We start from the raw sequence: 18,225 nt of genomic DNA, 5'->3' as shown, positions 1-18,225 counted from the left end.
CCTTACTTATTTTAATTAACACACCACAGGTATATTTTATGTATTTTTATTCAAGGATAAACCCAGACTGTTATGAACAGATAATGGGAAATATTAAAAAACTTGCATATTTCCACCATGAAGCAAAAGGATTTATTTGAACAATGTCATGTTGAACTATCAATGTACTTTTCCATATAAGGTTCCTCCAATTTCCCCAGTTAACAATTAGCTCCCTCCACTTTTCCCTCCTGCTGTTCTGATTGAAATTCCTCTCTATCTTGATGCACACAGCCATACTCAACTGTTCCAGTACTATTATTTTAGTAGGTGAGTTAGCTGAATGGAAAAATCCAACACTACATTTTTCTCTCTAGAGCAAATCATCTGACATTTTAGAATGTAAAGTGGCCAGTTAACTCCTAGATTGGGACTTCTAATGAGGCTTCTAATGTGTTTGCTAAAAATTAATGTTAAAAACTCTGCAGTCAACATGACCATAGGACTAGTTGTGATTCAACAACATTTTAAGATCCTATCTGATTATGAAAAAAGGGAGAAGTGATTTTATATATATAAAATACATAAAGTTTGTTTTAACGTTATAGTGTGGTAACAGTATGAGATAATTCTGTTCAAGTGTGTTACTACGCATTCAAAAGTCTTCTTTTGAAGACAACTATACACAAAAAAATACTAAGATTGTATTCTAGACCACAACATTCTAGACTGTAAGGCTCCAGACAATAATACTGTACTCTAGACCATTATTGTCTCTGTGTCAAGTATTATTTATCTTAAGATTTCAGCCTTAGCTGAGAACCGTAACATGCCAAACAAAAAACTGCACTTTTTTTACAGTGCTGCATATTTTATTCCAATTAGTAAGAGCTTCCAAGCAAAGACCCAAGATGTCACTAACAAGAAAGATGTTACCTACTTAATGAATTAACCAAATCTCTATGCCTGCTCCAGCAATACTCAGCTTAAATATAATACTATATAACATTCAGATTGATTTCTTGACAACATTGCAGAAGCTTTTGTCTCCATATTGTCTCCAACCAGATTTTAATTTTTTCAGTTATTTCCCCCAAACCCACTTATTTAATCTAAATGCCAAACTTTATAAGAAATTAGACTAGATATATTAAATGTACCTCTGGTTTTCATGCCATTCAAGAAATCAGTGCTTAATTACCAGACCGTCAAAGCAGGACTGGGGTGGAGGAATCTTCTCTGAAGTTTACCTATAGTTTTGTTTTGGATGAAACCATTTGTCCTTCTTATTAAAAACAAGTTGCTTACTAACTTAAGAAAACTTCTCTTGTAATAAAATTTAAGTACAAGTTTCTCTGCTGAAGATTATTAGAAACAAAATTAGAGAATCCTTGACTCACGTCCATTCCCATTAAATAAAAAGTTCCCCTTTATTCCATCTTCCTGACTCATCATGTAAAGATCTTTATCACTTCAATAAACCTTTTTCATCACTTCCATGTCTATGACAGTATCTGCTCAAGCCTTACAAAGTGCATGTTATTCATTAGAACTCCGGCCACTCCAGCCACTTAGGGTAATTCCCCCCAATGGGATCTTGAGTGGCGTAAATCTTTGAACGAATAACTAAAGCAGAAGTCTCACTCACAAATAAAGGAAAACAAGTTTATCTGCTCTTCAGCTGTAGCTCCAGTCACTGTTCCAAGTATCCCGGTACTCAAAACCTGATACTGAGAGTAAAACCTTTCATGGCACGTAATTTGTGCCATGAGACATGTAAAGCCAAAAGACCTGATTATTCATTATAATCTGTGGACTGAGTTGGATGATCAGATCACGGAAAACAAGCAGCAGGGGAAATGAGATAATTAAAGGAAAAAAAGCAATGGCAGAATACCAGGAAAAAATAGAAAGTCCAACTATTATTCAGATTTCACATGTAAACTGACAAAAAGGAAAACCCTACAGAGATATCTGTGTATGTTTTATTGCCTTATTTCCCTCTCACCCACCCTACTGAAGCCACTTGCCTACCTATTCCAGGACATCTTAGGATCTTTGCTTTGTATATTAAAATGGGACATTTTTTAAAGCTGAGGAAGAAATTTAAAAATAGTAAAAGGCAAACAATACCAGCCACAATGACAAAAACATAAACAAGAAACGTCCTTCTCTTGCAACAGTAATTCCTCACAGAATTTAATCGCCACTGCAGTTTAACTGCAGAGTTTAATGCCCCTCTGTCACCCACTGCCAACCAGGACGTCCCAGGACGGTGCCGAGGCCACTCCGAGATGTCAGGCTCTGCCAGTCCTGTGCCCGGGTGCCAATGCCACGGTTCAGGAGGCCGGTCCCCGCTGGGCCACCAGGGGTGAGGGGGAGCGGTGACGCCTGTCTGTCCCCCCAGCAGCGGGTGTGCAGCGGCAGCGGTGGGACCCCCGGGAGCTCCTGCCGCTGCCTCGGCCTGGTGCTCAGTCCCCACCAAAACCAGCAACACGGCCACGAAGCCGTGGAGTTTGGGGAGGCTGCTCAATTTACTTGACAACTTAGATCGGGAATGTACAATTCTACCATGCCTAAGGGGGAAAAAAAAAAAAAAGTGCACCGGAATTCATAGCAGGAATAAGGAAATGTTATTGAGGTAGGTAATGACATGCAACTAAACCACCAGGTCTCATTTTTTAAATATTTATGATATACCAAATAGGCTTCTCCACAAGTTTTAGAAAAGTTTCACACAACTAACAGGAAAAACATTATTAAATGAGTGCACATCTAAATTTGGCTTTTACTCAGATATTTCTTAGTATAGGAAAACCAGATGTCATCACCAGTAGTGATCAAACCAATATTTTTGCACATGACCGGAGTCAGCACAGGAGGCTTCCCACTGGGACACACAGGTAATGCCTTGCCGCTGCCTTTCCTATTTTATACCAAGCCACAAGAAGACATGGACTTAATATCGTGCTATCTAATATAAAATTTTTATTAGTACGCATTAGAACGTTATCTTTTTTTTTTAACTTTAGACACAGAAAACACAAAATATGATGAGTAATCTAGCATGCAACCAAGCAGAGATGGCAAGTGCAAGGCCAAGCTGCTCAGCAAAAGGAAGAGGAAAATGTTGACAGAAAAATATTTTTTAAATAGTTCTTTGTATTCTATTTCACAAGCTGTTTAATTCAATAGTCTTGTAGCACCAAAACCTTACATGGTAGAGCACAGCAATGCCTAATTCCTGAGCACTTCTGTAGAAAAATATGATCCTGTCATCAGTCTGTAATTCCTCTGAAATTAATGAACCCTAAGACAGAGTAGGTATTACTTGCAACCCACAACAGATGTTCCTTATCTTCAATCTGGAACACCAGACAACACTTGTACACTTTTAAACACCACTCAACAATTTGACAGCCAGATCCGCAGAGCCCTTTGAGTCACAGAAAAACTGGGTCTAATCCTAACTAGTACTAAACATGCCTAACAGCTTAAAAGAAGCCCAGGATGTGTAGAAGCTTCCAGAGTCAGATGTCACGAGATTTAAATTATACAACTTTAATGAACATACAGACAAATGTTGTTAAATATCTGTTTGAAGGTTTCAGGGACCAATTCTATACTAGTGAACTGAACAGTTGCTCTTTCCTTCACAGGGCATAAAAACAGGTTCCAAAATCTGTTTTGCAGGATGCTAAATAGTGAGTTCCTGGAAGAGTTCATACGAGGCAGGGATTAACCATTCAGCTGCAAATAAGATGTCAAAATATATTAACATGCAAGTAGCAGAAACTCATCCCAACCTTCAACAATGTATTTTAGCAAACAAAAACATGCAAAATGTTCGCAGACAGCATGAATCGGATTGGAAAAAAATTAACTAGAATTTGCAAAGTTAAAACTGCCTGAAATCCATCTAGAAGACTAACTTAATGTAGGTGGACATCATGCAATAAAACACTTCCATAGGCTTTGGAAAGCAGAGGTATTTGCTGCCATAGCTGCACAATACAGTGACATGCAGCTTCGCAGAAACTTCAGTTTCACAAAAATTAACACTGTAATGCTGTATCATGCTCTACCAAAATAATACAGTCAATAACAATTAAGTATAAAAATACACCATATCACTGTTCTTTCATAATGTATTTTAAGTGTAAAAGTTTCTTTTGAAAATCTTCAAATTGTTTGTTGCGATATCTCCTACGGATTTTAGTTAGACTGTGAGAGCTTTACAAGGTAGCAAAAATGTATAATTATAGTTAAATCATCCACTGCCATCCTATTTGAACAACACCAAAAATAAAATAGTGTACCTTTAAGGATTTCAGCAGAGCTCTGGCTACAGTGTCTTGTGTAAAATTACTGGTCAGGATGAGAATTTTAGTAACTGTAAGGCAAGACAAAAACCGGCTAACAAGAAACAGCTTATGCTGAAAGGGGAATTACTGCATAGAAAGGAGGTTATATCTGAAGCTCAAAGACTGTCCTATAAAATATAGTAGGAAAATGCCATTAAAATATGCTGATGACAAACTGTCAAAAAAGAAGGGTCAAAATCTCTCTAGGAAAAAAAACTACCTTGAAAAAAAAATGCTGGAAATTGGATTAAATGTATAACCAATAACTATCAGCTGTAAGGAACAGAATAGGAAAAAAAAAATACTATCTGATCACAAGACAATAAAATAGTCATATAAGGTCATTGTATTAGTATAGAATAGGAATAATGACTCAGTGTACATTTTGTACAACACCCAGGCAATAATGTTCAGGGCACGTGAACACAAACTGCAGCAAGTACTGTGAAAGGCTGCCAGGATGGTTTCTGAAACAGTGATGCCTGCATAAGGACAAATACATGCAAAGTTCTCCCAGTGACACTGTAAACCACAAAAGTTAGCTAAGCATCAAAGGAATGGGACTCTTGAACAGCTTTTTAATGGAGATAATGAGGAAGAAACAAACAACTAATTTTCAGATGAAACCTGACATATTCATGGAAAAGATTATACAATCTGTTTGCCTGTGATAAAATGGGACTGGACTCGATGATCGAAGGGAGCTTCTCCATACCTCTGTTCCCATGTGGAAAAAAAACCACCACTGACCCAAACTTAAAGCACTTTAACAAAGAGAGATTCTTTTCTAGATTATGATTTCTTTACATTAAATATATTTTATACATATGACTCAATAACTTCACACACGTATTTACCTGTAGGAGAGAAAAACAATTCTTTGGAGAAGACAGAGAGTAGGAATAAAATAAAATCTTAATTTTGGCGTGCTTTTTTTAATAAAATGGCACAACAAAAAGCATTTTAAACTTGTAACAGGACACATTTGCTGGAGAAAGCAAATGTATGTCTATGTATGCATATTCTCAGCTCCAATCATGCCATTTAACAGAAGGAGATTACAGAAGATCTAATGAGGGAAGAGAAAAAAAAAAAAAATGGGTGATCCCCAGGGTGTGGGCAGTGATTGAAATGTGCAATTGCGTTTTAAACATAATTAGCTCCCTAATTGCATAGCCAAGTTTAATTAATGCAATTACATGAGTAATTAATTACTATTCATTTTAAGAGTACTGTTTTCAATGTTTTGTTCTCTAATTTTAAGAATTAGACAGATCTCAATATGTAATAACTTTGAAAAGTTTCCATCTATATGCATTGAAAAGGCAAGAGAAGAAAGAATAACTTGTTATTAGCCCTTATTAACAGTCAAGGTTACATCAATTGCAATTGGTAACTCTCACAAATCAGATGGATTATTTCTAGCTTGCAGACACAAAAACCTGCGGCGCTCTATTCCTGTTCTTGTGCTTTTGGGCTTCAGTCATGCCCAGCCCAAGAACTTCAGAGCGCTCAGGAGATCAACTCTTGTTAAAAAGGAGCCTTGAGATCACCTTGCCATGTTGTGTTTCTATTATACTTCCATACACAGTGTGTTGCCCTTAGCAACCAACATGCTCCAAACAATTTGTGAGGCTGAATTTTATTTTGCCATTCCTTTCTAATCTACTTTCTCCCCGTGAATGCTCTACAACCAACTCCAATTTTGCCTTGTTAATCTCATGAGTAAACCCATTTAACGTACTGAATAAAATTCTTTAATACTCTAAATTAAATGGGGTTTGGGAATAAACTCTAAACAAATCTCCCACACATTTCTGTTTTTCATCATTTCCTTATTTCATTCACCCTACATTATATAGTGTGGATTTGATGCTTCTACAGCCACCAAATAGGTCACTGGAGCAAAGCTGTGACCAAGAGAGACTGAACAGGACATTTTTCCTTTTCGGCATATTACTGACAACTGCATTGCATTTGGTTTTCAAGCCCACAGACTCGTAAATTTCACTGAACTATACAATGAATTGGCTCTTTCTTTCATCCTCACTCCAGCCCATCCAGACATTTCTGGCAGATTCATTCATCTCAGAGAGACTGGTTTTCCTAGCTTTCACTATGCTATGGAAGCTGCCAAATCAACAATTTGGAGGTTTTACTCCTTAGAGGATATGTTAAAGGAAATGTGGCTTTTAAGATCTTCCCAGTGTTAAACAAAAACTGCTGCAGGAACTTGCACACTTTATCTAGGAATGAGATACTAAATCCTTCTGCCCTGGTAGTTATCAGATAGTAAGTGCTTCTTTTTCTAATCCTAAGTAGTTTGGCTTTACAGTTTGTGGGGGTTTGGTTTGGTGTGTGGTTTTTTTGGTTTGCTTGGTTGCTGGGTTTTATTTTGGTGGTTGTTGTTTGTGGGTTTGGGGGGGGTTCTTTTTTATTTTTGTTTTGGTTTGGTTGGTTTTGTTGTTGTGGGTTTTTTTTGGTTTTTGTTTTTAAATCTCCTATTCTCTGATCTGACAAGTATTGCAGTCAGTTAACCAGTCATGGGTCTGCTCTCACTGTGAGTGTCTTCTTGGTGAAGCCACCTTCTTTCAAAGGAGACAATGGTCCTATTGCTCATAACGTTGGGAAAAAAAATGACCTCCAAGATAGGAACAGCAAATAATTTTTTTCAGCAAGAAAGTTACTCCCTAAAAACGCAAATAAGATTAGCAGAATAGTTCTCTTCCTTACAAGGCAGGAAGGAAAAGGGACATTTCTCATAAGTCATCTGTACCTTACCAGCAATGGCACTGAGTAGAGTCCGACGCTTTCGCCAACATCCTTGTCATGTTCTAACACGCTGACATACGTAAAAGATAAACACTCGTCACTACTGCTACAGATCTTTTTATTTATCAGACTCCCTACACATTTTAGGTCTTTAGACAATTGGAGCTGCAATGATCAGAGGTCAGAAAAATACATAGAAACATGAAGTACAAGAAACCACAACCTTCACATTAAGCCAACTAATCAAACGAAGCTCAAAGGGTAAGAAGACACTGGCTTCTCAAAGCATGTATTACAAGCATGACCTGCTGCAAGCACTTTTCCATAAATATCAGCTGGAAATGAATTAAATGTTCCCAAAACTCTGTTCTTATTCTAATACAGCGGCTACTACAGTATATCTGCTGTAATAATAGAGTCACTTCGGGTAAGTTAAATACTGTACAATATGTTCAACTGAGACTCACGTCACAGGTTTTTACCTGTGAACATCTGCTGATGGTCTGTTTCTTTATCCATGAAAATAAGGTGTAGATCAGGCATGACCAGCTGATCTAACGCCTTGCTGACAATAAAACGCAGAAATCACATTTTACTTTGGCCACTAACACCTCCCATTCCCTACCACATCTGACTATGTGCTCTTACCAGTTCCTTTGCAGAGGTTCTGGTATTCACCAGGCCCTTCACGGAGCCGATTTACTGTTCAGTGACTCAGCGTCACTGAACCAGCACAAGCCCTCTCAAACACAACACCTCCACATTTTATATGAAGTCTGACAAACAAAAAACCCCAAACAAACAAAAAACCACCAACCTCACCCTATTATGATACTCTTCAAAGAATAAATCCTTCACGAAGCTCTCCCTGTGCTTTTACAGTTGCAACTGCAGGACACAGGCAAGTCAATAGCAAGTGGGAGACTTCCTAACTGTCTCAACTTTTTCTTGCACAAGAAGAGAACTGCTGCACAGCTTCTGCCTGCTCCAACATGGTCAGAAATCTGTTTCTCAAAATATAACAGCATTTCTTGCAATACTAAGGGCATGGACCATCAACAGACAAAAATTCTGCCACTAATAGACATGAGAGTAACACGTGCATTGATTTTGGTATGTACATAATGGCCTCTGATTGCAAACTAAATTAACAAATAAGGACTAAGAATAATCCAGAAATGCAAAATCCCAGCAAGTCCCCCTCTCCATGTCTCTGATAGGACAGGAACCTTACCAATCCCCACACCATGTGGGGACTTGCCCCTTGTGTTTTTAAGTGGCTGGGAATAACAGGGCTCTCGCAGTACAAGCCAGATGCCAAGGAGTGTTACAGCATAAATACCATTACGGTCATGAAAACAAAACTGTATTGGAGTTCAGAGCATGACTTTTATTTTAGGAAAATTCGAGGGATGCTATAGATACAAAGGTGACCTCAAACCCACCTGTATGGCTACTGGAAATCGAAGAACCTTCTAATAACTCCCTGCCCTGGCAGCTTAATTGCACTTTGTAAACCTGGGAGGAAGAAGAGTCTGTACAGCTACTGCCAGACAACACAAAGGGACAGAAAGGGAAACCACCTGTTGGGAACATGCAGCTCCTGCAGACAGATAATCATGATAATCTCAGCATACAGCAACCTACTCTTCACAGAGCATAATGCTAGTTAGAAGAAATTTTATACAACTTATGAAATAATTTCTTTGAGTACGAAACATCTTCCAAATGTATACTTGAAAGCTTTTACATAACTGATGGTTTTATTTATCTTTCAAGTTTGTGTGATAGAAATTTTAAATCCTCACAACTTTGTTACTATTTTCCTATAAAAGTCATAACTCACAATGCAGTTGGTTCATTCCTGAGTGCAGCACAGATGATAATACAGACAAGCTACAAGTCACTTGCCTCTGCTTTCAAATATAATGAAATAAAGACATAGTTGAAATTATCACACAGAGAAAATTCTCATGTCCTTTGTCTTTTCCAATCCAAAAGCAAAAAAACTCACTAATTTTTATTACATGCTTATAGACTATAGCATAGTACAAAACTTCATTTAAGCAATTACATCTTTCCATTATCTGTGACTGCTTCTCTCTTCTAACTGCAGCTGAGCAACTGTACCTCTAAATTTTCAGAATCCAGGTAAAGAACAGATGGTCCAAAGGAAGGAACAAGTGCCACTTCAGAAATATATACTTTTTTTAGATACTCAATGCTTAAGTTTTCTACCACTTAAAAAGGGGAGCCCCCCTCCACAAAAACACACTGTTTCCTTAATATAGGAACCCAAAACTAGAGTGTCCTATACCACCAATTGCCTAAGAAACAGTCACAACACTAAACACATGAGTCTATCAACTGGCAGAGCAATCATCTGGTATAATTCAGTACAACTTCTGCTTTTGAGAGTTTTCTCCTTTGTCCTATGAAGAGTATGATGCAAACAATCAGAAGTGTGGGCTTAACAGTCAGCATGCTGCTAGCAAAAAAATATTAATCCAGCAGCACTGCCTATCACACTATCACCCACAACAGCAGTCAGCAGGCACTAGACACCCTCATAATCAACACCACGTTGAACTACTACATCGTCAGCACCAAAAATCATCTAAACCAAGTTTCACAGGAAGGCCAGAAATTGTTTCCTGATTATCGCACGCTGGTGTTTTCCTTCTATATTTGTGTGATAAGTGGTACGGTGTCTCTCAGCCAGAGCATGGGAAATGGAGGATATCCTTTGTTGGGAATAAGCCCAGTGTGTTATTCTTCAGTTTGAAAGTGTTTAGGTTAAAAGTAGGAAGCTCACATTTCTGTTTGTGATGATAAACAACTTTTTTCCCTATGCTTGTAAATACTGTGAGATAGGTAATGTATCATTCACCAGCCATTCTTTTTATATTGTTTCCACAATTTTCTGTGTAAAGGATTAGACTATTCTGGATGGAAAACGCAGTTCTAAGAGACTGATATACCAAAACTCAGAATTAGCTTAAAGGGCAAAGATGCACTCAAGTGTCTTTTTATTAATGGAAAGTTTTTTCTTTTAACACCTGGCAGCCCCAAAGCACAACTGTAATACGCTACTTCATAACAACCCTGCTTTCCAGTCATTTCACAGTTCTCAAAATGAGCAAGCTAAGGTTAAGATCAACATTTCTCATTCTACGTCGTAACTACTGTATTTTTATTTTAAAACATTTTTTCTCAGGGAATGAAATGTTCTCCTACACTATATATTGTTTCAGGATAGGAAAAACAAACTCAGCACAATTCAGTTTCATGGCTGCTTTCCACTTTACCTAAAACTTCTTCGGTAAAGGTTGTACTGAAGGAGATGAACAACTGTCTTCTAAAAAATACACCCTCATCATATCTTCAAGAAGACAGCTGAGGCAGCATTAATTCAGAATTACCTAATACTGCCAATCAGAAGACATGAAAACATCCTAAAAGAGGTCAAAATTTCACACTAGTCCTAATCTGTTCTATCAGTGTCAAAATACTGGCCACAAATATAAAAAACAATTGCATCATTTGCTTCATAGCTTTTACTATGCAGAAGCCAAAAATCAGTTCAGAAGATCTTGCTCTAACTCCAACAGCACCTATAAACCATTTGAATGACAGCTGACTATCATTAAGGGCATGAAGTGCAAGGCGTGGGGAGGGGGTTTTCTCTAATTGTATCCCCACCATATAAAGATCCAAGAGAAAACAAAAACGGGGGAGGGGAGAAACTGAATCATTGAGTAGGCAAGAAATATTTGCCCTTGAAACATTTCCAGCTTATAACTCCAACAACCCTGAACTAGGAGAGCGCTAGGATATCAAATGATTTTCCAAAACCACCTGAAAAAAAGCCAGAGATGCTCCAGGATTTATTTTTTCTTAAAGAGCTTAATATCTTCTCTACACCAAAAGTACATTGCTTCTAGCCTCAACAGGGAGTTTTCTGCCAACACTGCAGGAAAGTAAAAAAAAAAAAAAAAAAAAATCCAGAACACAGAATATTGCTCTCAATTAATTACACACTTAATTGCTCTCTTCTTTAAACAGCCTAATGAATAGAGAAAGTTTCAGTTTCAGTATGTATATGTAGCCCAAAGTCTCAAGTCCAATAAAGGAGACGCGACTGATTCGAAATATCCGCGCTAAGATCAGACATGTCCACGTAACCAGTAGTAAACACCCCGAATAAATAACATCTACGCCCCTTGCTCTCCACCCGGGGTGTCCAGGAGGTAATATGTAGGGTTTTCCTGTACAATCTGAGAAGAGAACATTCTATGCCATTGAAGCTGACAGCCTGGATTAAACATAAGAGAATGTGGCTGACTTTAGATGGCAGGCCAGCGGACCACCATGTGTCAGTGGAACCTCTTCTTCTCTTCACTTCTCTGGCCAGGACCTGGTTGCACTATTGACTCAACTTATGTTTCTGAGTCAGTAGTCTGCAAAGTGTCCCAAGGCACACACGACTTTCATTTCAGCCTTCCTGAGGCACACATCAAAGCCATACAGCAGGAAGCCAGCTGGCAAGGAGCGCGTTCTGAGTGTTTGCAGAAACTGCGAGTTAACTATTAAACTATTGGCAAACGGCCCAATTCCAGTCAGAGGCACTTGGCCTCATTAAAGCCCAACAAAATAAAACAAAAACAAAGTCTCCAAGCTAAGCCACTCAAGATGTTACCTATGTAAAACAAACGTTTTAACAGTCAGGTTCAATTTGGCTTTAACTTACTCTGCACTGTGTAGTACCTGCATAAGGCACCTTCTTGCCATTTAAAACCAAACCTGCCTGTCCTTTCTAGTAAACTAAAAATCACCTTTTCTCTCTACTAACAGCTTTGCAGATAAAAGGAACAACTGCAGTATTTATTTATTTTTTTTTTTAAGAAAAGCATAATTCTCTCAGACATTCCTAGCCTCAAATGTCATACCCATCTTCTTGAGAATTCTGCAGGAAAAGCTGATGCATCCCATTTCATTTACAGACAATATTATGATACCCGTTGTCAACTCTTTTATAATCCTGACGTTCAAGAGACAGTCATTTTTTGGTTTTGCAGTGGAAATTCAGCTTTGGCATTAAGAATGGAGAGAATGGGCACATGTACACAGATAATCCAGGCAGACATGAGCTCAGCCAGATCACACTCCAAGCCGGCCGGACAGGAGCCAGCTCCAGCTCACCAGTTGTGTAGCTGTGTTAGCACAGGACTGTGCCCACACTAATAAAACCTGCAGAGAGGCCGGGTCTGTTAGGCTGGGCCCGCTAGGCTGGGCACAGTCTGACACTGTCTGGCCAACTTCAGTCGAGGACAGAGGACGCTGTTTCTGTCTGCACCCACCCGCGTCTATATGCGCTCCTGCTCCATAACGCTCTGACTCCTGGGCACCTCTTCTAAAGATGTTTTTTCTTATATTGTAAACTAGAGGGCTAGAGCACAGCACCATATATTTGAGGTTTTAAGTATCCTTCTTGACCATAACCATGGTAATTCCTTGTAGTAGTTCCAAGGAAGACTTAAAAAAAATGAGAACAATTACTAGCCTTACAGGGCAACAAGGGGCTAGGGCAGTCAAACGGATTCTATTTACACAAAAGTACTTCCAAGAGTTCTGAAACACAACTGTCCTTTATAGTAGTAGCATTTCCCCCAGGCATTTATTCTGTTGTGGATTCAAGAATTCTAATCCAGTTCTTGTCAACATCTCGAAAACAGAGGACACATTTTAAGTAGTATTCACATCTATCTCAAAGTAAACAAACAAATAGAAAATTAAGCTATTCACTGGAAAAACAGTGAATCCTAGTCCTTAGAAAAAGCCAGAGAACAAGATTATGAAAAGAGAGCAGGTAATACAGCAAATCACTAGTTCTTTAAAGTTTTGCTTCAAAGATACATGCAACTAAACTCATCTTTGCCTCTGCAAGGAAATTATTGTGTGTTCCAAGGATGAAAAAAAAGTCTTAATCTACTGACACAGAAACCAAAGGACAGGTGTGCATCTCTCAGCTCAAATAACCAGCCCAAAAGATCAAGGAGTAAAACTGTAACATGAACACATTAATAGCATTGAGTTTTCCTTAATAACAAATGCCCTGGAGCAGCTTAAGGCTGACACGACTTATTCGTTTTATGTTTTCTTCATCTAAAAACGAGAACAAAAAAAACCCAACCAACCAACCAAACATCCAACCAAAACAGATTTAGTGATCTACATACTTGATTTTTAGGAAATGCAGTAAGAAACCCTTCAATTATACAACACCATCTGTGCCAGCCCCTTTAGTCTTGCCCATGCAAAAAGAAAAGTAGACAGGGTAAAAAAAGGCAATTACTAGACTGTGAGACTTCTGTCTCTATTTCAAAGTAACCTCTTCTTACTACTTTTACCTTTTCTATTGTCTAGAAGCAACATTCCATGTTTTGAAATGAACTATAGATTGTTGACTAAACAGAAGTCATGCCAGTATTTAAGATATCTTCAGCAACCTTCAAACTCAAAACCATTGACATGAACTGGAAAAGTTTAGCTTATTCAAAAAGCGAATTTAATCTGGGCAGTAGCCTTTGAATCGCATTTTAAATTTTCTTATACACAACAGTATTTCAAAAATAGAACTCATATTTGGATTTATGCTTTAACATTCATGATTTGGGTCCATTTGTATACTCATCTGTCACTACAAATGTAAAACCCATAAAAAGGTTTCATTCAAGTAAGTTCAGGCAGACTCAGGTACCAATCATCAGAGAACAGCGACAAAGGAAGATGGTTCAAGGAAAGATTTGTGTTAATTTTCATTGGAATAACCTGCATGCTGCAAAAATAGTAGGTAGTATTAGTCAATATTTAGGTTTGCAATAATGTCTGTTAAGTATGATCTGAGATCTAATATAGAGTGCTTATATTTCTTAGCTAAAAATTACTTATCTGACTTCAGAAACATGAATTCAGTATTCACAGAGGATTCTGCGAGAGTGAGATTTTTGAGACAGTAAAATTTTTCATTTTGATTTACAATATATGCAAGAATACTCATAATAATACTGGCTAGAACAAGTTCTAACAAACATTCATAGCTGGTGACAATCAAGACAATGAAATAATTTTTTGGATAAATGGCAATGTCAGATATGAACCCCTAATGTACTATAGCTGTATATCATGCACACCTGCATTAAAAAAAAAAATCTCAGTGCACAACTTTCAGAGAGAAGCTGAACCTTACCCTTCATGACAGAAGGAATGCTTTTTTTTTTTCCATCTGAATTACTTAAATTGAATAACTAGTCCATTCAAGTTTTAAAAATTCATCCTATCTTGAAAATATGGGAGTTTATCTTCCCTAATCCATTAATTAAAAAGACAACAGATAATAAAAATGCTTGAAGAGCTACTCTCTAAACTTTACAGGGGACAGCAAATAGAAACAAAGTGTTCAGTTCTAACTACAGCAAATACTTTGTCTTAACTACAAAATGTTTGTTGTCCCCCAGCCCTTTGTTATCCAAAGCATCGAACAGCTCCAGTTAACAAAACATAAGTTGGTTAGAGATTAATTAGAGAAATAGGTAATTTACATCCAAAGAACAACCTGACGTAAATGACACATAAAAAACTCATGTATAAAATGCAAAAATCTAACAAAACAAGAACCAGATCATAGAATTGTTTAGAGTAGTAAACCGTTGTGTTTAGACATTTATATACAACAGGTATATGGTGTCTATTCCAGAAAGAAAAATGTAAACTGATGAATCTCTGTCTTAAATGTAACTGAGATCATATAGGGGGGAGATATGACAACTAGAAATAAAATAAAGAAAATTAAAATTAATTTAAAACTAATTATCTGAAGACTTATTGGCTGTTTTTTAAAAATGGTTAAAAATACATATAAAAATTAACGAACTTTATAGTTTATCCAGAATGTGTATAAAATTACTTAGGAAGGACTGCACATATTTTTAGAGCCTGGTCAGCTATTCTACATGTAACATTCACATATATATCCTGCTATTTATCTCTTATCAGGCCAAAAAGTCCCTAGCAAATGCACTGTAGAATCAACAAGAGTGAAAAGCAGGTGTAGTTTTCTGTCCCATTCCCTTACAGCAGAAGGCTTGCTGTTCAGTCTCCCTAAACCCAACCTGCAGAGATATATAATAAACCTACAATTAAGCCTTCCAAGTGAAGAGCTGCTCAAGTGAAAAGCTGCATTTCATGTAGGGCATTGAGCAGAGGCTGCGGCAAGAGCCACACAATCGCATTTCTTTGAATATCCATCGCCATGACTATGTCACTGTATATCTTGAAAGTAACCTAGACAGTTCCTATTTAGGAATTATTGTCTGATCAGCAATCAAAACCCACTTTTTCTGGCAAACCTCCACCTGAAATTCGTACTGCCACTGACTAATTTTGAAACTGGTTGCAAAAGGCAAATTACAGGCTGTTTTCTTCAGTAATTCAATATGTTACATTAGTAAGTTATGGTTAGCTTAAATTTACTTTATCCTGGAAAATCAGAGAATGTAGACACAAATTTGCAGAAGTAATTTTCTAACATGAATACTTGAATGGCACCAAACAACCGAGTTTTAAAAGAGCAATATCAGCAACAATTTGTATTACTTACTGGTATATAATAGATATTCATTTTAGGGGCTTCATTGGCAGTCATTAGCATTCCTAAAAAGAGATTTCCGCATTAAAAAATATTGGTCACAAGAGGATAACACTACTCTTATTTTTTTTTTTTTTTAGTATATATACTTGAGACATTTGATTCACACAAAGTATTATAGACTTATACATAGGAGTTAATATCTTTCCAAGCAAAGAAATGGAAAAAAAATCGAAAGTTTGCTGGCACCAAAAAAAAAAAAAAAAAAAAATTAGAATGTCAACCTGAGTATTCATAGGAAAGAATCCTTCATGGGTCAGGGGAGGAGTGGTGAAATCACATTACCTGCAGTTCATACAGTACATATTCTGGGCCTGCAATGGAACAGCTAAGTGGGACCCATAATAAATTGTTGCGTCGAATGTTAAGAAAGGTCTGACAGCAGCACAATTAATGAAGCTTAGTTCCCTACATATTCTTCCTTTTCGTCCTCTATCTTAACAACTGTTCAGCACCACTTCAAGCAACACCAGAGTCCTGACAACTGTTGGCTGCCAACTCTTATAACAAATCTAAATAGTTCATCCTATAACACCATTTAGAACAAATCCAATTAGTATTGTACTTTAACCCCACCTCTGGGATGAACAGGTATTATTAATACAGAGGGGATTTCAAATTTTTATTTTGTTTTTAAACACACACCTGTAGTCTAAACAAAGTCATAAATCATAAGGTGGTTTACACCTTTATTCATATTTCATCTTGGGAGACCAACACAACAGTAGCTTGTCAACGCAAAATAAGAGACAAGATCCTGTGGCTTCAAATGCAGTAATATTAGTGATATTAGCTAACCGGGGCAAGTGTAAAATTTGAAATATCTATGAACATACCTAAGAAACACCATGAATAAGGGTTTCAAATACTCTGAATACAAAAAAATATTGCAGAAATACTAAAATCCATGGAATATCTCCAACCACCACAAGACTTCATTTAAGTTCAAAATGAAAAACATGTCGTTCTACATAGAGAGTCATAAGGACATTTAGCATATACTTTTACATTTATCTCAATTTTGTCTTTCCAACATAGCTGATCACTGGGTAACACAAAAAATGGAATACGAGGAACAGAAATCAAGTTAGATAACATTCTCATGTGAAAGCATTCTAACATATGCCACTGAGACTATGAATAATTGGGTCAATTACTACACACCCAGAGGGTAGAAATATAATTTACACCCAACTAGAGGAACGCAATTAACATGGGTGGAGTAATCCTTCCTACCTAATCCTTTTATTAAAAATACACAAGGTATAGACTTAGAATGTCAGAGAAAAGGGGGCTTCCTTCCCTGGCAAAGCACGAAATCTGTGAAAGCTTAGTCAGTAAAATGGGGCTAAAAACCATATCTGGAAAGGTTTGCAGGCAATTTAAGGAAAAAGCAAGAATGTATAGTCTGTACATATATATACACACACACATACACTCTGTACTACACGTATCTACCATAGTATAGTATATAGTTTACACGTTCCCTTAACATATCAGCATGCTCACTACTGTTTCAGGAGACAAAGCATTTCTGCATTGACTATATGAATCAGCAGAGACAAAAGGATAGAAATTAATTCTGCAGGTGCTTCAAACATGACAGTAAAGAGAAAACCTCCTATGTAAGAGTCTTCCACCAATGATCAAAGGAGGGAAAAACAGTCTTTGGAACAGTACATGTAGGTATACTACGGGGAAGTAAAATAACGAAATAGCAAAAGGAACTGTGAAAGGAGAAGTCTACTGCGCACATTTTCATTGTTTCAGCTTGTTAGTTTTAACCAATTTTTGTGGGAAGTGAGACCACACCCTAACCAACTACACAGCAGCCTAGTTTGATCACTTTAAAGGGGAAATAAATGAGAACTCTTTTTTTCAGAGATGAGGTTTTAATAAGACCGTCTTTGGAAAGTGGTCTGCAATAGAGTAACATCAATTTAAAGGAATGAAAATATGAGTATGAAGCAGTAGTAAATGGGAAAAGTAGTTTTAGAAAATGCAAATTCATGAACTTAAAAATTTTCTTTACAATAACTGAAACAAATGAGGCACAGGTTTCTATACATTGAAAATGCTGTTAAGTTTCGTTTATATTCTCCTACTTAACTGAAGCTTAGCCAAGGCTACTCAGTCAGTGGTAAACCTTTTTTCCCCACCTCTAATCGGTGCATGTGTAATCAGAGAAAAGACATTCATAACTAGTTTAAGAGATCCACTTAAAGTTTGTCATGATGTAATTTGGTCAAAGATACACAAGGGTCTGCTTCCCACAAAAGGCAGTAATACTGACATGGGTCAGTAAAATAATTTAATTGAAAAACCCCAACTACAAGAAGATTCTCACAATACTATTGAAAAAGAATAATTCACAATACTGACCCATAGTTTACCATAAATATT

The 18,225-nt window shown here is 37.2% G+C and overlaps 1 protein-coding gene across 1 annotated transcript in view; it reads right to left on the bottom strand.

Annotated features, from left to right (window-relative positions):
• The window catches only part of NOL10 (nucleolar protein 10), a 50,318-nt gene that overhangs the window by 14,628 nt on the left and 17,465 nt on the right, over positions 1-18,225 (bottom strand). The window contains exon 13 of the mRNA XM_065631290.1: positions 15,775-15,827. Coding sequence (XP_065487362.1) covers positions 15,775-15,827 — 53 coding nt within the window. The remainder of the gene's footprint in view (positions 1-15,774; positions 15,828-18,225) is intronic.

Source organism: Caloenas nicobarica, chromosome 3 (genome assembly GCF_036013445.1).
Source record: "Caloenas nicobarica isolate bCalNic1 chromosome 3, bCalNic1.hap1, whole genome shotgun sequence".
Taxonomy (NCBI): Eukaryota; Metazoa; Chordata; class Aves; order Columbiformes; family Columbidae; genus Caloenas; species Caloenas nicobarica.
The sequence above is the reverse complement of the archived record's forward strand: the minus strand, read 5'-3'. Positions and strand labels throughout refer to the sequence as shown.